This window comes from Atheta coriaria, unplaced genomic scaffold (assembly GCF_025399875.1).
Source record: "Atheta coriaria isolate IRGN ID8LTWV9N9 unplaced genomic scaffold, Caltech_Dcor_3.1 hic_scaffold_3_pilon, whole genome shotgun sequence".
NCBI lineage: Eukaryota > Metazoa > Arthropoda > Insecta > Coleoptera > Staphylinidae > Dalotia > Dalotia coriaria.
This window is the reverse complement of record NW_027045445.1, coordinates 5,363,656-5,384,944: the sequence shown is the minus strand read 5'-3', so window position 1 is coordinate 5,384,944 and position 21,289 is coordinate 5,363,656. Positions and strand designations below refer to the sequence as shown.

At 35.7% G+C, this 21,289-nt stretch overlaps 4 protein-coding genes, 1 long non-coding RNA gene and 1 other non-coding gene across 6 annotated transcripts; 2 read left to right on the top strand and 4 right to left on the bottom strand.

The window, feature by feature from the left end:
* Window positions 1–352: 352 nt before the first annotated feature.
* Window positions 353–6,531, bottom strand: LOC135803628 (uncharacterized). Its single transcript, XR_010550845.1, has 3 exons — window positions 6,151–6,531; window positions 4,560–4,673; window positions 353–487 (listed from the first exon to the last, which is right to left on the bottom strand). It is a non-coding gene; the product is annotated as an uncharacterized lncRNA (long non-coding RNA).
* Window positions 6,462–6,534, bottom strand: TRNAV-CAC (transfer RNA valine (anticodon CAC)). The gene has a single exon. It is a non-coding gene; the product is annotated as a tRNA-Val (tRNA).
* A 341-nt stretch (window positions 6,535–6,875) lies between these two features.
* On the top strand, window positions 6,876–8,419 carry rswl (tRNA methyltransferase roswell). The gene is made up of 3 exons (XM_065317295.1): window positions 6,876–7,149; window positions 7,204–7,713; window positions 7,785–8,419. Exons 1-3 carry the CDS (start codon window positions 6,957–6,959, stop codon window positions 8,354–8,356), a joined length of 1,275 nt encoding a protein of 424 aa, XP_065173367.1. The 5' UTR covers window positions 6,876–6,956; the 3' UTR covers window positions 8,357–8,419.
* Window positions 8,381–10,058, bottom strand: LOC135803626 (adenosine deaminase 2-like). The gene has a single exon (XM_065317294.1). The coding sequence runs from the start codon at window positions 9,829–9,831 to the stop codon at window positions 8,422–8,424; it is 1,410 nt and encodes a 469-aa protein (XP_065173366.1). The 5' UTR covers window positions 9,832–10,058; the 3' UTR covers window positions 8,381–8,421.
* A 63-nt stretch (window positions 10,059–10,121) lies between these two features.
* Window positions 10,122–14,609, bottom strand: LOC135803625 (ATP-dependent RNA helicase DHX8). The gene is given in 4 exon segments (XM_065317293.1): window positions 10,122–10,566; window positions 10,569–10,977; window positions 11,497–14,333; window positions 14,406–14,609. Coding segments are annotated over 4 exon segments (3,657 nt in total). The 5' UTR covers window positions 14,500–14,609; the 3' UTR covers window positions 10,122–10,249.
* Window positions 14,610–16,754: 2,145 nt separating this feature from the next.
* Window positions 16,755–21,045, top strand: LOC135789417 (uncharacterized). The gene is given in 7 exon segments (XM_065299231.1): window positions 16,755–17,078; window positions 18,435–18,847; window positions 18,850–19,288; window positions 19,357–19,546; window positions 19,677–19,840; window positions 20,400–20,574; window positions 20,637–21,045. Coding segments are annotated over 6 exon segments (1,422 nt in total). The 5' UTR covers window positions 16,755–17,078; window positions 18,435–18,474; the 3' UTR covers window positions 20,718–21,045.
* Window positions 21,046–21,289: the final 244 nt, after the last annotated feature.

Genomic DNA, 21,289 nt, shown 5'->3' with positions numbered 1-21,289 from the left:
GTGATTATATTCATGCTGAAAACTATAGGCAACCACTCATACACCAAACTTTAACCTAACAGACATAAATTAAGAGTTTTTATATTTTAAAAGTAAAATATTTACCTTGATATGTTACTGTAGCAGAATAACCTGTAATATTATCTGTCTGTGCGTTGAATCCACTTTATTTGCATGTATTTCATGCTGCATTTCTTCTCTTTTTGTGAATTTGTACAATATTTCACCAAAAACCAAATCAGAGACTATATCCAAGCTGAACACTATAGGCAACCACCAATACACCAAACTTTAACCTCATGAACATGATTCAAGATTTTTTAGGTATTAAAAGTTTAATATTTACCTTTGTCACTCTGTTACTATATGAAAGTAGTTTATAATACAAACTACGTGCGTAAATTTGCTAAAGCAAAGTGCAGGAGCCTCGGGTTGATGCAGGTAGCCAGCTGAACAGGAAAATCAGGATGCAGCGATGACCACACGACTAAAACACACCGCAAAACCGCAAGGTTATAACCTCTGAATGGTATGCAACCAACACTACAAAACACATCTCCTAAAATAATTATTTAATTCAAAATTTCACCATTTCCAATAAAATAATTCATGTTTTATTTATTTTTTTGATAATTTAAACGTATTTTTAGCATTTCTTTGGTTGTGTTAAAGGTTCAAGGCCACCTCAACCCAAATTCATAAAAATCACGAAAATATGATACCCGCCGAGTCAACGCCAAAGTCCAAACAGGTATTATGTATCTAATTGCGGTTTTTGGATATTCCATTCTTATTATTATTTGAGTTGTGAGCTAATCACGAATAACTCAGTGTTGTTAATAATTCATATTGTGTTTTATTGAGTTCAATGTTATTTCCATTTATTATTAACGCTCAACACTTAAGCGCTGAGCAAAAATAAAAAAAAATCGAATGTATCTTCAGGCTAGACAAGACAATAATTTGCAAAAGTAGTTAAGTGTAGCTAAGGTGAGCAGAAGTCTTCTTTTTTGTTCAAGATTCATGCCAGTCATGTTTAATTGATTAGTATAGCATCGCATTAGATGAAAAATACGAAACGGATTCAAAACTACTTAGAATATTCGAGAATTCATTTGATATACACGATGTTTCGGGCAAATTATGAGTAATAATTGATTAATATGAACTAACTTGGTAACTGATGATTGACATTGACGTAACTGTCAACTTATAGTGCAATAGAAGCGGAAAGTGCAAATGGTGCATATTTTTGATGACTGACGAAATGCAAATCGAGTATAAACAGTAAACAAATAAGGTGTGAAACCGCCGCACACAATATGCACATGGAAACAGACTTATATCAATGTATTTAATTTAATAATAACAACATACGAGTAGAACTAGTTGCAACTGTGTTACGCATGACGTCAAATGTAGGCAACTTGTTTTACGTGTTTGTTTTCAGCCAATTTTATAACCAAAATACAGAAAACTGTAATTTCTTCATTCAGCAATACAATTTCTCGATTATTTTTTGTAGTTTTGTGAAGTTTTCAGTAAAAAATGTGGAAACATACAAAATGTGAGTAAAATTAAAGTTTGTTGATGTTTGACAGTTGGAAAAACAAATTTCAAGGTCGTTTATGTCTTATTTAATAATTGTATTGTATTTACTTGTACTATAAATGACGTGAAATGTATGCAACCCATTTTACACTTCAATTTTCTAACCAAAATACAGAAACCTGTAATTTATCACTTTTAGCATCATTTTCATCAACCTTTTACACTTTATTATTAAATTTAACGTTAATAATATCATTATAACCTATAATATAATATTATTTTATTAATTTTTGATCCCCAGCCGACACTGATTGATATTGATGGCACTTAAAGACAGTAATTTATTCACACATTAACTGCACCATCCTAAAAGCCCAAAGTTATTCATATTTACCATTTTAAACGCTATAAAACCATATTTAATTATATTACTCCTCAACACTGCGTTATTTTTTGTTTTAATTTTTAATTTTTAATTTTTAATTCAACTAAACATGTTGAATCGGTTGTTTTGTTTATAAACAATTGTTTGCTTTCGTAATAAAAACAAGTTACCCACACGATGCGTCTAATATGAAAATATCCGTCTTGTTTGGTCGAAAAATTGTTGTTGTTTTGCGTTTCTACACGAAACGCACGCCGATCGGATCTCGCGCTGAGTTTTTTCTGTAGACGTCCAAAGTTCAACTCATGACAAATTTTGGCAACCAAACAAACCAAAGTGTACAAAACTACGAATTATATAATTACCAAAGAAAAAATTAACTTCACTAGTAATTAAATACATAAATTTGTTTTAGATGAGTTTTGTGAGCAAGGTTAAGCGATTTTACAATTTTACACACGATAACAATGAATATCCGCATTAATAATGCAATATAAATCAAAATATCCTACATAGGCAACCATATATACATTATGATGTACTTAAGGTTGCATTCTGTACATCAATACATCCCTACTATAATATTATAAATGCGAAAGTCCTGATGTTTGTTGCACTTTCACGCAAAAACTACTTAACCGATCATCATGAAAATTTGTACACATATTCTTAGTGGTCCCCGAATGGTTATAGGCTACTTTTTATTTAATAAAAAAAATAATTTTTTAAATAAAATAAAGAAATTGTTTAGCCAATAATACCTCTGCATCTGGCTATTTGACTACTTTAACGCCATCTAGCATTCCAGCAATGAAGCTCAAACCTAAGTACTATAGTACCATCACACTGTATTATCACACTGTATTACCGACAGCTACGTCAACATCAAATCCAATTGACTACACTATGGAGACTGTACACTATACTTTCATAGACTATACTTTCAGCCATTTTAAACTTCCCGCCATTCTACTTCATTGTTACTTCTTCTGTGACTGCAGACGCGTACGGAAGCAACTTCATTATTTTAGATATTCGCGAGCGAAGCCAAGGGTTAACGCTATTGCAATATAAATCAAAATATCACATATAGGCAACCAAATATACATTATGATGTACTTAAGGTTGCATCCTGTATATCAATACATTCTTTTAATAAATATACTTCAGTGATTTCTATTTGCCGAACGTCGCCTGCGATATTATTTAACATATATCGGCGTAATTGACCAACAAGTTAAGCGCAAACACGTCCATCCGTCGGTGGAGAAAAGAAAGTGTTCATCGCAGTTCGTCAATTTCAATTGTCATTTCACTTTCGGCGCTTACAAAAAAACACATCACTCTAAGCGTGCGCTAAACGATCGCATTATGTAAGCGATGATATTACGGGCATTCCTCGCATGCGTGAAAAGAGAAGAGATGAACATTAGCAATGGTAATTGCACCCGATGAGGCGACAAGTTTATTGTTTTCAACACACAGGCGCATGTGTCATATTGTCATGTCATAGGTATGATTATTCAATGTTTTATGCGCCATGTAACTCGGATGTGTCTTTCATTCAGTGTTCTAACCTTTAAAATCGTCATCGTAAACTTGTAAATTTGGTTGCCTAATTTTTTATGATTTTTTATGTCTGCGGAGTTTTATTTAATTTGTATTTATTATTATACTATAAACAATTACTGGGTAATTATATTAATCATTTTATTTTATTTTATTTAAAGAAATGATAATAATAATTAATAATATCATTATTACCTCTAATAATATATTAAATTATTGATTTATATCGGTTTAAATCATCAATAAACACAAAACTAGTTGCAACTTGTGCTGCAGATGTCGTCAAACGTATGCAACACAATTTACGCTTGAATTTTCCTACCGAAATTACAGAAAACTGTAATTTACGCATTGTAACAGTCAATTTCATTATTTATCATGTCAATAATATGATTTTTCTAAGTTTTAATGCATAATGTACTCTAATCTGTCTTTAATTCACTATCCTAACCTTAAAAATCCTAAAATTGTAAATTTGGTTGCCTAATTTTATTTTTTTAAATAATTTTTTTCTTGCTTTGTATTTAATTATTATTTATTATTATATTCAACTACCGGGTATTATATTATTATTAATAAAATTTAAATAAATTCAAAAATAACAAAAACGAGGAAACGAAACAAAAGTTGCAGACACTGTTGTCATTGGACTATACTCGTATACTCATAAAACAAAAAAGCCAAAATGAAGAAAACACGCAACATTCGAGTTTCGCCGAATTCTCACACCGAAAAAAACACAAAGATGCAACACACCACTTCACCGTAATCAAATTTACAACCTCGCTGAATAATTATTACGGATAACCCCAAATTTATAGTGCTCGTGCTATACACCGCGTGAATTTGACCTTTTCAAGGTTATGTATGCGTCGCGTGTGATTTATTCCATCTTTTATGTTTTATTTTTGCGTTAAGCTTCTCTTAATTATGTATATTACTTATATTACTGGCTGTATTTTATAATTCTTTCATTTGTATTTTTTATTTTTTTTATAAAAAATGTAGAAATACTAAAAGAAACATAAAAATAAAAAGCAAGTTTTAATTTTACCTTTCTTTGCCTGTGGTGGAAGTTCAACGCCTCGAAACTGCACGGAGAATGCAGTTTTCGAGGTTTTACTTTCGGGGTTTATTGCCTGTTGACATCTTTTGCGTCACGAATAATCTGGAATCAAATAAATTTGAAACAAAATAGTTTTAGGTAAAAAATGTTTAAATATACAATGTGTATGTGTAAAATATTGTCATTTTTAGTATTTGCCTGCTGGAAACACGTATTTCATGGTCGTTTAGGTTTTATTTAATGACTGCATTTAGTAAATTAAGAAGTTGTGCTTCAGATGACGTCAAATGTAGGCAACTTACTTCACGCGTTAATTTTTTGCTCGAATTACAGAAAACTGTAATTTATTGCTTTTGGCACCGCTTTAATAAAGCTTTTAACAAGTTATTCTAAAATGTAGCTATCAAAATGTCATTAATACGTGTAATAATGTATTATATTAGAGTTATCCGTCAAAAATGATGAATTATACAAAGTGTTTAGTATAGTTCTATGATTTTTGATGTTTCAAGTAGTTGCAACTTGTCTTAGCCTTAATTTTCGTACCAAAATACAGAAAACTGTAATTTATCCAATAATGACAACCTTTTTGATTTGTTTTTTAGAGGTTAGTTTAAAAAAAAATTTTAAATATCATTATAACCTGTATTTTTATATTATACAAGCTTTAACCCGCGGCTTCGCTCGCGAATATCTAAAATAATGAAGTTGCTTCCGTACGCAACTGTTGTCACAGAAGAAGTAACAATGAAGTAGAATGGCGGGAAGTTTAAAATGGCTGAAAGTATAGTCTATGGAAGTATAGTGTACAGTCTCCATAGTGTAGTCAATTGGATTTGATGTTGACGTAGCTGTCGGTAATACAGTGTGATAATACAGTGTGATGGTACTATAGTACTTAGGTTTGAGCTTCATTGCTGGAATGCTAGATGGCGTTAAAGTAGTCAAATAGCCAGATGCAGAGGTATTATTGGCTAAACTATTTCTTTATTTTATTTCAAAAATAATTATTTTTATTAAATAAAAAGTAGCCCATAACCATTCGGGGACCACTAAGAATATGTGTACAAATTTTCATAATGATGTGTTAAGTAGTTTTTGCGTGAAAGTGTAACAAACAACAGGACTTTCGCATTTATAATATTAAGTAGGGATTACAGTTTGAAGTCAAAAATTTTGGAAAAACGCATTTCAAGGTCGTTTATTGCTTATTTAATAATTGCATTTAATAGATACGTAAATAATGTGGGAATTTCTTAACAATTTCGTCAACTGCACTCAACACTGTCATTATTAGCTCTGAACTAGAGTCCTATGTAATTCCAACACAAACAATTACATACCAAGTGTTTAGAAAATTAAGTTTTCTTTAAAAAATGCTATTTTTAACTTTATTTATATATTTTCACTACTAAACACGCTGTATAATTAATATTACGTTAATATTGATCGCTAAAACTGTTTGCTTTGAAATATTACCGAAATATTTCAATATTTACATAATTCTTAAATTTAATTGTTGTGGGTATAATTAGGTCATGCCAAATCAAAATAAATTTCAATAAATTTTGCATCTCACCCATTGGAATTTACGCGACGTTGATGTCGATGTTGTTGTGTTGTGTTGTGCTGCAGCGAGTAAACTCCACTGCATAATTCGAGGGTCGGTCGGTTTTGTTTTTTGCACCTCGCGCGATCATTTAACGAAATTCTCTATTTTACACTCCGCAGTGCTGTGTTCGACTAGAAATTTAACTTGTCATGCTGTCATTCACGGTCGACAGCAAGATGTAAGAAGCGTAAGAGATATACGAAGATAAAGATAGACACGGTGTCTTATTTATGGCTGTGTTAACTTATAAACAAAATGCACGTTTTGTTAAAAGGCAATGTTTCCGCCCGGGATCGAACCGGGGACCTTGTGCGTGTGAAGCACACGTGATAACCACTACACTACGAAAACGATGAACATCGTATTTCTATATTACTAAGATCAACTAAAATCTGTTTTTATATAATAAATAATAATTAATATTGTGTATTTTACACTTATTTACTTAAATTTACTTGTTTGGTAAAAGATTCCAACAGTTTTGATGGTTTTTAGCCAATTTTTACTATATTTTTGATAATTTATGGAACACGTAGCGTCACCTAGCGGGAATCTTACTTAGCAATACTTGAATATTCAACCTTATGATATCTTTCTTCTAAGACCTTGCAAACTTGAGATTCTTATATTTTACTCAATCTTAGGACCCCTAGCTCCACCTATTGGTTATTTATGTAAACTTGAAGCAAACATTCAAAACAAGCGAGCATGAGTTATCTTTAACCTGAAATATTATGTAGAAATTGTTTCTGAATCAACAAATACCAGAGAAAATGTTTAACTTGAGTAGGAATTGTAATAAATTAGTAACAATATGCAAATTGTCCTCTTGCAACTATACAATATTCACTAAACTACCAAAGAAACTCGTTGAAACACAAAATGTTACTAAAAATCTTCCATTATTACAATTTCCTCCAAAAATAAGATTCTACTGTTCTTCTGAATCTGATATTCATACACTGAGTAAGTTTATAAATGTATTTATATATTAATATCACTAATATAATATATTTTTAGCTGATGAAGAAATAACTGAAATAACAGGAGGAGATGAAGACCAAATCCACAAACTAAAAGTTCTTTTACTAGAAACCGAAGTCCTAAGACAAGAAGGAAAACCAGTGCCTTCACCAGCCAAAATGAAAGTAGAACACTGGAAAGAGCTGCTCTCGAAAGAAACACGCACCGGCCGCCGAAAATACCTCGACTTTTTATTCAAAATAGAAAAAATCAAGGAAAACAGAATCATAAAGAAGCAACAGAAACAATTAGAAAGAAAAGAACGACCGCCAATTGAACAAGAACAAGAAGGTGCAATCAGATATGATCTGGGTCACAATCACATGTTCCTTAGGTTTTATGATTCCACAATGAACAATATGTACAATGCTAAACTCATCAGAGCGATGCAATTCAGTCAGAAAATTGTCATTGACTGCGGATATCATGAACACATGACCAAAAGAGAGAATATCAATTGTGCAAAACAATTAATGTTACTATTTGCAGAAAATAGAGCACATGACGGTAATATTTATTCAATTTTCTTACCAAAATTATGAATTTTATTAACAAAAGTTGTTTTTGTGTGTTTATAGATCCGTTTGACATCCACTACTGCAACTTAAAGAAAGATGCAGAGTTGGAAGACTACATGCACCGATTCATCCCGACAATGTACGATCCAGAGTTTCCTCTCAATGCGCATGAGTCAAGTTATTTAGATTTATTCCCCAAAGAAAATCTCGTATACTTAACACCGCATTGCCGACAAGAACTGACAGAGTTTGATCATGATGCGACCTACATTATCGGCGGGATAGTCGACAAAATCAACAACGAGCCTGTTTCCATGGCGAAAGCCAAACGCGAAGGTTTAAAAATGGCTAAATTACCATTAGACCAATACTTACACTGGGGAAGCGGTTCGGGTAAATCACTAACCTTAAATCAAGTTTTATCCATCATGTTAGACATACGCATGACAGGCGATTGGAATCATGCCCTCCGCCATGTTCCCAAACGTAAAATAATGCAAGATGATGAATTCGCTATGATTAACCAAAGAAAAAACCCCTGGCAAAGCTCACGTGAAAGAAATTACACACAACAATCTGTAAGTAATAATTACAACAGAAAAACACCACCTGGCGACCAAATCGCACCGTAGACAACCCCAGAAAAACAATGAACGTTTAGTCCACTTAAAAAATATATTACAAGATTAACCAGCTGTTAATTACTTAATTTACCAAAGAAAGACACAATCGCCGCCATACCATGCGACCAAATCTTCCAACGCTCCTCAAACATCTCATAAGCCTTACGTTTCTGAAACTGATTCATCGAACTATGTCCGATTGAATTCAACGCGGCGGCTTTCAAAAACTCCGGACCTTCATCAACTTGCGTGAGTGCCATGTACGCTTCATAAAAATCAAAAGTAAGTCCAGTATTACCAAACGCAGTCGGGTCATCATTACATATAACCAGGGGAATCCCAAACCGCGCATACAACACCGCTGGATGCGCACGTAGGTCATTCACATACCCCAACACTTGATTCGACACAGGCGCCACCTCGACGGCGATTTTACGATCACGCACCAAACGCATCAACTCTGGATGTTTAGCCAGGGATAACCCATGTCCAATCCTCGATGAACCCAATAGAATAGCATCTAATAGATTTTGATCACTCTCAGTGCCGTGCCAATTCGTCTCACCAGCGTGGAAATAAAATTTGATGTCTTTATGTACGCGTTGGAGTAGTTCCACGCGTTGCCGCAGTGTACCGCCAGCGTCTTCATGTCCCACAAGGTCAAAACCAGCGATGAGGTGTGGAAACTTCCGATGCGCTTCACGTAATAACTTCAGGGAATCCTGGAAGTCTTCATCGGTTAATTTACGATACGGAGCAAAAATATACCGTGCACCAATGAATGTTTCATTGTGCGTTGTTGTAAACGTTGAAATGACATCGGACATGATTTGCAGAGACTTCATAGCGTCATATTTCACTCCGTCAAGTTCATACAACTCCATGAAGGTCCCACGTAACTCAACATAGATAATATTATCATCTACGAGCTCCTGAAGGGTTTGTTTCAAGTATTTTTCAAATGCCGGACGATATGTCAACATATCATACAGTGTAGTGAATATCCCGCTTAATTTCGTCCATTTTTTACTTTTACTATTAATTTCAGGCGTGTTTGTTATCATTAATTGATCCAATAACCATTTATCAAACACTTTCGCGCTTTGTACTTGTCTTTTGTCTGATAACAACTCACAGAGACCAAAATCTTCCGCGCATTTCTCTGCGTCGCTTGTATTCATGAATTTTAACTTCAATTTACCATTCCATGTGTACATATACAGATTCTTCATGTAACTCAACTCCTTGACGATGTATTCAGCGCTAGTTGCAGCTAGAATATGTGTGTGTAGTGATGCTCCCTTAGGCATGGCACGTAAAAATGTAAACAGTGATGAACTAGAGATGTTTTCTTTGACACTGATGAAATCCTGCGCCGGGAGGAATAAATCCTCGTTGAAATCGTGATATTCTTGCGTTTTGAACTTCTTCATCACGGCGATCATCATCTCCTCGTCTTTGGTGAGTGTAATCGATCCGGACATCGAGCGCACATCTTCGTTTTGATGATTTGCGCACGTTCCGCTTCGTATTTCGCAGTGTTTACATGCGACGCCATTGAAAGCAAGAGAAAGACTGGTAGGAATTTATGTGAAACCCATTTGGGTAGCGGTAGTCCCCTTGCGGGAATATCACGCATTTTAACAGGTAGGGGAACAGATCGGATAAAATTACACGAAATTTGACAACAGATCTCAATGGATGTTGCGTTACAACTGATTTTAAGTAATATTACTCAGTAATATTCTCTGAATTGACCTTTGACTCTTGATAATCATATTAACGAGCGTTCTATATTCGTGACAAAGGATTTATGTAAATGAAGTGAATCAATATGTTTGCTTAGCATAGATAATAGACTTTTATCTGTACATTCCGGATGATGACACTGGAAATAAAATATTAATTCCTCCTGCGTCGTACACGCGATATTCTCCATGCGTTCGGCTCCTCGTATTTATTATACAGCGGTTCAAGTCGTTGATTCTTCTTGAATTTACTTAGTTTTGTCGGATCGGAGAACTTGAAGAACGCAGGCGCATACTCCACCAGCCATTTTGGATCAATGGCGGTGACTTCACGCATGTATTCCTTTGTAGTCTGTACTAACTCATGATATATCACCCATTCTGGCTGGCGATTGAAAAGCGCGCTTGATGGATGAATATAAACTACTTGACTGTCAACTAGGGTTCTGTAACCTTCCTGTGGGTCTTTTTAGCTGCGTTTCGGAAGAAGCCGGAACAAACTGCTTTCTGGACGCGTACGGTGTTCTTCTCAGCGGAAACCACGTCGAGTTTATGTCTGTCCATTATACCTAACAATTGTTTACGTACGTCTTGAGCGCGTTTTAATGTGCGGATTTGAACGAAATTCTCGTAACACCATGCGTTGGAGAATTTGTTGTTTTTCCAGCTGTTGTAGACGGCTAGTAATGTGAGATGGTCGCCTTCGGCCTGGTTGAACTTTGCTTTCTTTTGGTCGGCGATCGCTTGTTTGTCTTTGGGACGGTAGAAGACATTCTGCACGGATAACATACTTACAATCGTGAGAATCTCGTCGGAACATTGGAGTGCCACGGACATGATCAGCATCTTTGAGAGGTTAGGTTCTAGAGGAAATTCTGCCATCTATAAATAAAAACAAGACAAAGTTAGGTTAATTGTCGGTAAAAATCAGTCTAAAACAGCATAATTCTTAATAATAAACGAAATTGAATGTAATTTTTATAAAATGGCCGCCATTATTTAGAAAACTTAATGAAAATCATTAAAATTATATGTTTTTGAAGCAAAACATGGATTTTTATACTTAAATTTGGATTTTAAAATTTCTAAACTACTTAATCTTTAATTTCTAACAAAACTAACCTAAAATGTTACATTTCAATGTACGTACCACGTGTACATAGCAAAAAACACTCAAAACCGACATAATTCTTAATTATTTAGGAAATTGACTTGAATTTCTACAAAATGGCGGCCATAATTTAGAAAACTAAATAAAAACTACTAAAATTTCACGTTTTCTGAAGTTAAACACAGATTTCTATGCTTAAATCAACGTTTTAAACCTACCAAAACACCTAATCTTTAATTTTTAACCTCTCTAACCTACCTAACCTAGAAAATCACAATTGTATATCTTACCCTTCGTCCTAGACGTGTCAAAAGTCCCTCATCATCCAAAGCAGACAGCGAATGCAGATTCTCCAACGCCATTATAAGTGACTCCACAGGTGGCGCATCCATGAAATCAAAATGTAGCAAATCATTGATCCCCATCGTCTTCAACTGCAACACAGTAGCCGCTAAATTCGTCCTCTGAATCTCCGGAACAGGCGTAGGCAACATTTCATCCCTATACGCCCTTTCCGTATACAATCTATAACATTTTCCTGGACCTGTCCTCCCAGCTCTCCCACACCTCTGCTTCGCCTGCGCTTGTGATATAGGTGTCACCACCAACGAATCCATACCAGTCTTAGAATTATAAACCTTCTGCTTAACAAAACCAGGATCAACAACGTAAAAAATCCCATCGATAGTCAACGAAGTTTCTGCAATATTAGTAGCAATGACAACTTTCCTACTTCCAGGCGGGGCAGGTTCAAAGATCCTTGTCTGCATCTCGGAAGGCAACGCAGAATAAACCGGAAGTATGATGAGTTCAGGCACATCCGGTCCCAGACTCTTCATACGTTCGTATAAAATCTCACAAGCAGTGTCAATCTCCTCCTGACCAGTCAAAAACAACAAAACATCACCTGGTGGCTCCCGCAGGTGAATCTGCATGACAGTTATAAGACTAGCATCCAAATAATCAGTCTCAGGTTCTTTTGTATACAAAACCTCAACCGGAAACGTTCTACCAGGAATAGTAAAGATGGGAGCTTCGAAAAAGTACTGAGAAAACTTCACAGCGTCCAAAGTAGCTGAAGTTACAATCAATTTCAACTCTGGACGTTTCGTCACTGCTTGTTTCAACAAACCAAACAAAACATCCGTGTGAATTGTCCGTTCGTGCGCCTCATCCAACATAATCACCGAATAACTCTTCAAATCAAGATCCATTAAACATTCTCTCAACAACATACCATCCGTCATGTATTTTATAAGTGTTTCCGACGATGTGCAGTCTTCAAATCGGATGGTATAACCTACTTCTTGACCTAACCTACAACCAAACTCTTCTGCAACCCGCTTGGCGACAGACATAGCCGCAACTCTCCTTGGTTGTGTACAGCCAATCTTCCCACGTGAGGTTAGACCCGCCTCGGCTAAATACTGCGTGATTTGCGTTGTTTTACCCGAACCAGTCTCTCCAATCACGATTAATATCTGATTATTCGTCACGGCTTGGATTAATTCATCGCGTAACTTATATATGGGTAGTGATTCACGTTGTTCGATAATAGTGAGGTTAGTTTTCTTACCGAACGATGATTTTTTACCTCCGATAACATGTTTTTTCCATTCTGGGAGATCTTGTGATTGTAAACCAATTCCGCGGATGTTTGCAGTGGATGCTTTGGATTCATCCTCAGGTAATGGATCGATCCAATTCTTTCCTTTGCCTGTTTGGTGTTGATCAACCTCCGCTTCGCGTTGGATCATTTTTAACTCACGGCGTTCTTTCGCGAGTGCCGATTGCATCATGGCGGCTTGCGCTAGACTCCCATCGGGGTTTTTGACAATTCTGACAGGGCTTAGGTCATGCATAGCGCGGCCATGACCATGCAAAAATGGCGGCTCTTCTTCTACTAACTCGATTTCAATATCTGCTTCACCTCCGTCTTCATCTTTGGGTAACAAACCTGTTTCATCATCAAAATCAGGCAGTTCACTTTTATCTATGCAACCAGACGATATCATCTGTTTGATTTCCCAGCGTTCAGGGCTGGATATACGCGTAACGCGCTTGCGCGAATCCTCCTCAGATTCGTCGTTGTTTACTGGTAGGCGTAGAACTGATGTGCTGTTGTACATAGGCCGGTCTGGATTGCGATCCTGGTCGTCACGTTCACGTTGACTTGGATGCGAAGTAGGGTTAAGGTCTCTTCCGGTGTTCTGATCGACGTCTTTCATGGAAAGTGAGACTTTTTGCCCGGTTACAGATAAGACTTTTATTTTTACTTTGTTTCCGCGTGCGACTACTTCGGACACGTTGGTGACGCGTCCTTCTGCGCGTAGTTGTGAAATGTGTACTAAACCTTCCCAGCGCTTGCGCAGACCTTCCATTTGCACAAAACAACCGAATGGGACTATGTTAGCTACTTTACCGGTGTAGATCTTTCCGGGGACTGGATCATCGTCCATTTCATGTTCTTCACTTCGGTTGCGTCGTTTTTGGTCGCGGTCTGAGCGTTCTGCGCGTGCGCGATCATTACGACGGCTTCTATCGCGTGATCTTGACCGATCACGATGTCTTGAGCGTGAATTTGATCGATCGCGGGATTTATTTCTGTTTCTACTTCTTCCGCTGTCTCTATTTCGTGATCTGGATCTTCTGTGGCGGGATCTACTTCCACTTCGGCTTCTGTTTCGTCTGCTTCTTCCTTTACTTCTACTTCTGCTGCGATTTCTTCTGTCTTGTCTTTTGTGTTTGTCTGGACTTCTTGATTTTGACCTTTGGCGCTTTGTTGGTTTACTACCGGGTGCTGCAGCTTCGAATTGTGCCATTAAATCAGCTACTACATCAGTATCCACTGCTTTTTCTTTTTCTTCTTCTTCGATTTCTTGATAAAGTGGTTTTTGTGGTTCATTTGGAATTGCAAGCCCAGGGAATTTTTCTGTGAGCACATCTTGTTTGGATATTAGTTTGCCTGATAGTCCAGATGCTTTGGATAAGGCTGGTTTCATGTGTTGAATTATACGAAGAAGATTTGTGATGAATGAATCGGAGAATTCAGCTCCATTTTCAGCTAGGACGCGTTTGAATGCTTCTTGTTCCGGGTTTTTCTCAGCAAGATGTATTATAAATTCAGCTGGAACAGTTATATGATAATTAGTATAATGTTATTTGGTTTTGTTTGTTGATTAAGATGTAAAAATCTTACCTAAATCTTTGTCATTCATTCCCAAGTGATTTTCTAATTCTGTACATATTTTTGAGACCAGGGAAAGGTGCTCCAACTTCTGTACTTCGTCCATTGTTATATTAATAATAAAATAATTATATCTAATGGTTTAATAATACAATTCACTTATGAGTTATTTATCGCAGAATAAACGTTTGTGTTTTATACGTATTCTGCGGTTATGTTTTGTAGCATAACTTGCGCATGTTGTGTAGGGGTATTATAACATAGGCAACCAATAATGCACAAATTAATATTTAGTTGATGCCCAACCAAAGAAAATATTTAAATGTTTAAATAAATAAGAAGTAAAACATGTAAATACGTTTAAAATATAATAATACAATCTATATGTGTTTATTATATTTATATGTTTAATGGGTTGCACATAAAAACAAAGAATTAACAATTTCTTTCATAAAATTTGGAAATTTTTGTGTTTTAAAGTTCTGGAAACATAAAATATTAATCATACTTGAATTAAACCATAACACGCATTTCTCGGTATATAACTTTAATTAAAATATTGATTGGATAATGTTTTCGTTCACTTTAATAATGATTAAACGCACGGCAGCGTATAATTAATTACGACTTATCAACGCAAAAAGTGCAACGTGTAACGGAACAACTCCAGAATCGGCTGCAATTTTATAACACGCTTTAAAGGCAACGAAAATTGTTAATTAAACGAGTTATATGTATAAATGTGTATGTATTTTAATGTTTACTCACTGAATTACGCATTGTTTACAACAATACGTCAAAAAGGGACGGTTTAGATTATTTTAACCGCGCACACGCTTATAATTAAACAAATATTTATTATTAGATAATTATGAAGTATATTCAGGTGATATACAGGGTGTATAGTAATAAAAAACAAAGAACATCAATTAAAATTGTTTAAAATCGTATTTTTTCATAGTGTTTTGATAAAAATTATAAATTTAGAAGTATTATTATCATTAACAACTCAAATTTTATGTAAATAATAATAATTTCCTTTGAAATTAAAATTTTAAGATATTTTAGGTGTTATACAGGTTGCAGACTAAGAAAAACCAATAAATTCAATAAAAAATTGACTAAAACTTAAAATTTTCGTAATTTTTTCATGAATTTTCTTAATCAAAACAAAATTATATAATTACTAGCTTCCGTACGCGCTTCCGTACGCGTCTGTAGTCACAGAAGAAGTAACAATGAAGTAGAATGGCGGGAAGTTTAAAATGGCTGAAAGTATAGCCTATGGAAGTATAGTGTACAGTCTCCATAGTGTAGTCAATTGGATTTGATGTTGACGTAGCTGTCGGTAATACAGTGTGATAATACAGTGTGATGGTACTATAGTACTTAGGTTTGAGCTTCATTGCTGGAATGCTAGATGGCGTTAAAGTAGTCAAATAGCCAGATGCATTTTATTAAATAAAAAGTAGCCTATAACCATTCGGGGACCACTAAGAATATGTGTACAAATTTTCATGATGATCGGTTAAGTAGGTTTTGCGGGAAAGTGTAACAAACATCAGGACTCAGGTATCAACTAAAAACAGCTTCTAACAATAATTAAAATGCAAATAATTATAATAACACCTTCAAATTAACATTTTGAGATGTTTCCAGGTGTTAAACTGGTTGCATAGTCAAAAAAACAAGTAACTTCACAAAAAATCACAATTTCGCATATTTTTTTTAATGAAAATCATAAACCACGACGTAATATTATTACTAACAGCTAAACACAGCTTCAACAAAGTAATTAAAAGATGCTAATCAACGATTTAATAAGCGGTAATGCAAATAATCCTTATTACATCTTCATCCACACATGCCACGCATGCGCATCACATTCGAATGATTTTTATTCACATTTAACTCAATATTGTTTGAAACTTTGTCTTTCTCGATCCACGCCATTCGTCGTACATCCCCCCACCACATTTTCACCTCTTCATTCGATGCGCGTTCATTGCCGAGGCCGTTGAACCGATTTCGCTCATTCTTCTTCAATTCACATCAACTTCGCCATCATCTTTAATAATTCCACGCATAATTTACCAAAATTATATCAAAACCTACTAAATATTAACATATTCCATAATATTTCTTAAGAAAAACAAGTTTAAACCTTTGAAAAATAAATTTTGACCCTCCAAGCCCAAATTACATCGTAATCCGCTTAAAATGATAACACCTTACACCCAATGTAAGTCAGGGCTGTCCAGGTAGTATAAAGATAGCGGTGCGATAGTCACCAGGTCTGCTGGTCAAGTAAATGTACCGTTAGAACGCCTTCCGACGTGTTCCACCGCAGCACAGGTACGCGTCTTCAGTAAGTAAAGCGGCTGCAGTCTAGAGCGTCGGCGCGTCCGGGTAAGTTAGAAGCGCATACGTGGTACGCCGTCGTTCGTGCGAGTGTGAAACTTACCACAACGTCGCGGTACGTCGCGAGGGTAAATAGATCGCGAGATTCGCTCAGTGCGGCGCAGTTTTTCGGCCGACGTCGACCTCATCTCATCCCGCACAAGTTGTACTATCATGTGATCATATCACAATTTAAATTCTTACGTTTATCAGTGAATTAAACAAAAACTTGAATTTTTAACGTTTTTATGAGAAAAACTGTGATTTTTGGATATTTTATTGAGAGTAAGTTAATTTTTCTTCATTAAATTAATAATTATTTGAATATTTTAATGTTTTTTATAATTTACACGTGGAAATATTAATTTTTTACGTTTTAAACATTTTTAAATGTTTTTAAGTGAAATCAATACAATTTATTGCATTTTTAGTCATTGAAAAGTCAAAAAATAAGTTTTACTTGTTATCTACATGTTGGCATTCCGGTATTACATTCGTTGTTATTGTTTACCACGCAAAACACTCATTTAAAATGATTTCAGCGCTTGTGTAATTCACAAAACGGACGATTTTTATTTTTATATTGCGAATAACAGCAATTACATCAACGTGTTTAAATATATTCGTAGATAAACGTGTGCGCAATTAAAAAGTCATGCTTTATGAATGTTTAAATCGCTGTAGAATAAACGGTAGTTCGTTTAAAAATCAGGTTTTGTGCTTGGTTCATAGAACTATCTCCGTTAAATAAATTCTAGAAGATTTTTTACTTATAATTTGAGTTTTTTCAAGTTTATTTTAATTTTTAAGGTAGGCAACCAATGATACACTGAAATTTAATATTAATATTACGTATTTCTTTGATTTTTAAGGTTATTTAGGTTTAAATAATTAGTTTTAATATTATTTAACAGATTTTACACTTATTTGATAAAATTTTAGAAGATTTAACCTGAATTTTTACATTCAGTTGTATATTAAAGTATATAGGCAACCAATAATGCACTGAAGTGTAATAACGGTTTATTAATTAAATTTAATGATTGTGATTCATGTTTAACTTGAGTTTTACATTGAGTTTATATGATTGTGAGTTCAAGTTCATTGACACACACCTTGCGAGGACGCGCGGCGCGAAGAATTCGTTCGTTTGTAAATTTATTTAGCGACCTGTTAAAAACCTCCGCGCCAAGCTCCAAATGTTTACCAAAACCGCTTTAAACGCATCGCACGGCTTCCTGTGGTTCCAAAACCATTCAAAAACATGTTTAGAAACATAATCCCAATCAATTCCGACATTTTATTAACTAGATTAAACTCGAATACATTAATTAAACACGTTTTTTCTTCATTTCCGTTGATCTCTAAACTTTTTCACGAAAACAAAATGGCCGCTGTGAAAAAAATAAAAAAACCTGCAACAAATAAGGAAATAGCAGGTTGCGAACGCAAATGGCAGTTAATTATCTCCATTCATCCTAATGACACTCCGCAATGGCTCAACCGACGCCATTTTGCTTATATTGTTCCTCGCGTGCCGTTGCAAATCTATTCGACACGTTAATTATACTAATAATGGCGTTTGACAGTTATACGAAGACATCTGTAACACACGCACTCATGCGATGTCGTTTTTTCCAGCCAATTTCACTCCGCAACCGCGCACCAACGAGGAAACAAAATGGCGAATCGTTTTCTAGTCACACTCGTCACGGCGTGCCTATTTCTGCAACCCAGTTTACAAGGCGTGGAGGACAACCAGATCGACAGCGATAAATTCAACGCGTTCGCGGAAGTCGCCGGCGCCATGTTGAGTCAATCGGGCGGAAGTGGTGACAACAATGTCGGAGATATCGCCGGAATGATTGGGTCATTCATGTCGTCCGATGGTGGGAAACAAGTTGGGGATATGTTGATGAATGGTAACGGCGCCATGTTACTCCAGGGTTTAGCAGGGATGATGGCGCAAGGAGGTGGGGCAGGTGGCGCTGGCGGCGGGATGGACCTAGGTATGCTTGCGAATGTTGTTAGTGCATTCAGTCAAGCTGGAGGAGACGGAAAGGAAGGCGGATCAGGGGTTTTAATTGGAACAGTGCAGGAGATTTGCTTAGTAGTTTCATGGGTCAAGATGGGTCTAAGGATTTCATGTCTTATTTACCTACGTTGATGAATCTGTATGAGGTTATGACAGGGCCTGTTGCTGATCGTACAGCGAAGGAACACGCTGGGCATTCGTGGATGCTGCCACCTATACTTGAAAAGTTGCATATTTTGGCTGATCAATTGATGAATTCTGATCTGGGGAGAGATGTCGCTGCGAAGTTGGGTGCTGAGAAGTTTATGAAGATATTTTCGACTCCTGATGGTAAATTCAGCTACAGGAAGTTTGTGGATATGATGGAGAATCATTCCTTTAGAAGACATTGGATTCAGATGGTTACAGGACGCATTGGGGAGTTTTTGACGTATTTTGCTGATCCGTACACGCAGAAAAAGTAGGCAACTTTATTAACACACATGAAATTTTAATTTTTACATGTTTTTTCTTTTATTTATGTTTTAGGACTGTTGCTACCGTGCAATTCTTCATGAATAACTTCTTGAAGAGTTATGGAATACCTAAACATGCTTTGTTTGACCCGACGAGGCCTGCGGAGACTTTGACAGCGTTGGCGAATTATTTACCGAAGAGATATATTGGTATCAAGTTTAATTCAGCGCCGTATATTGTCCCAGCGGTGAATTATGTTCAGGTAATGCTTTATTTATTTTATTTTTTGTAATTTTGTTTGTTTTACCTTGAAATTAAGTGAAAAGTTGGTTTTATTGACCTCATTTTTTGTATGATAAAAATAAGTGTTTGACGCCATTTTATGTGTTTAGGATTTGTTGCGACTGGCGGAGAACAAAGGGATTTTGGGCAGAGCGTGGAATGCTAATGAGTTGACAGCGAAGTTAACAGACACGATTAATTTGGAGATGATTGAACCTTTGGCGCGTGTTAATCGTGCGATTAGGTTCGCGAAGAAGGCGCCACATTGCACAAGGTAATAACTAAAAATAACTTAAAATAACTTAAAACAACCCAAAATATAAATTAACTAGCTTTAACCCTTGGCTTCGCTCGCGAATATCTAAAATAATGAAGTTGCTTCCGTACGCGTCTGTAGTCACAGAAGAAGTAACAATGAAGTAGAATGGCGGGAAGTTTAAAATGGCTGAAAGTATAGCCTATGGAAGTATAGTGTACAGTCTCCATAGTGTAGTCAATTGGATTTGATGTTGACGTAGCTGTCGGTAATACAGTGTGATAATACAGTGTGATGGTACTATAGTACTTAGGTTTGAGCTTCATTGCTGGAATGCTAGATGGCGTTAAAGTAGTCAAATAGCCAGATGCAGAGATATTATTGGCTAAACTATTTCTTTATTTTATTTTAAAAATATTTTTTTTAATTAAATAAAAAGTAGCCTATAACCATTCGGGGACCACTAAGAATATGTGTACAAATTTTCATGATGATCGGTTAAGCAGTTTTTGCGTGAAAGTGTAACAAACATCAGGACTTTCGCATTTATAAATATTTTTTGTTTATTTTATTGTAGATATGTATTGTGTGTTGCCAATCAACATGAACCCGATGAAATGTTGAGTCTTCCTGGTTTGAAGAAAGCGCTAGCGACGTCGGCAACCTTCGGTGCAAGTTGGTTACTCAGCGGACATGACAAGACGCCATTTTGGACTGTTTATGGCATGGTACAAGAAGGAAAAGATTGTGAAGTATGCATTTTAACTCTAACCTAAAAATACAACGTAATATTATCATTAATTTTATCTTTCAGAGCTTTTTCAAAGAAGAATGTCATGAATTCCACATTGAAGAAGAAAAAGTGACGACTGAGTATGTGCACAACGAATTATAAGAATCATCATCCGATAAGTCTTTTATTCTTTTCAACGTCTAATATAAGCGTCTTTATTTTGCTCATTGGATATGCGCATTTCCATTTCTAACCTATAAAAACATATCCAACGAGCGAATCTTTTTTATTTTATTCTTGTGTGCAACTACTGAGACAAGTTGTGCGGTTTTTATTGTCCTTGATTTTAATTTTTAACGCGTGTATTATAAAGTATGATAAGACAATAACAATAAGTCCATACCATTGCTGTTAAGGATAATATATGAAATGAATTTGTGAATTTATGTATGAAATGAGATGAGGAAGAAATATATTAGATAACTACGGATTCTTTAGGGTGTAAAGCATCTATTTCTTAGAATATGGAACAGAGGACTAATAATGGGAGAAGATGGGGGGGAGGGGCTTAGAAACCTGCGACTGGACTGCTGGACGACTTAGACACGACTGGGCACGCGGTGCATTGTGTACTCGCCTTTCAAACCCGCGGTTTTGCGCACGACCCGCAAAAAGTGGTGGGGGTAAGTGCGCTGGGTACACGCTGGAGGTACTTCCTTGACCTACTACCCAGC

Bases quoted from the DNA above. Each gene is read 5' to 3' on its own strand.
- LOC135803626 (XM_065317294.1), bottom strand. From the start codon at position 9,831: ATGTCCGGATCGATTACACTCACCAAAGACGAGGAGATGATGATCGCC.
- rswl (XM_065317295.1), top strand. From the start codon at position 6,957: ATGTTTAACTTGAGTAGGAATTGTAATAAATTAGTAACAATATGCAAA. The intron at 7,150-7,203 runs GTAAGTTTATAA...ATATATTTTTAG, and splicing joins ATCTGATATTCATACACTGA to CTGATGAAGAAATAACTGAA. The intron at 7,714-7,784 runs GTAATATTTATT...GTGTGTTTATAG, and splicing joins AGAAAATAGAGCACATGACG to ATCCGTTTGACATCCACTAC.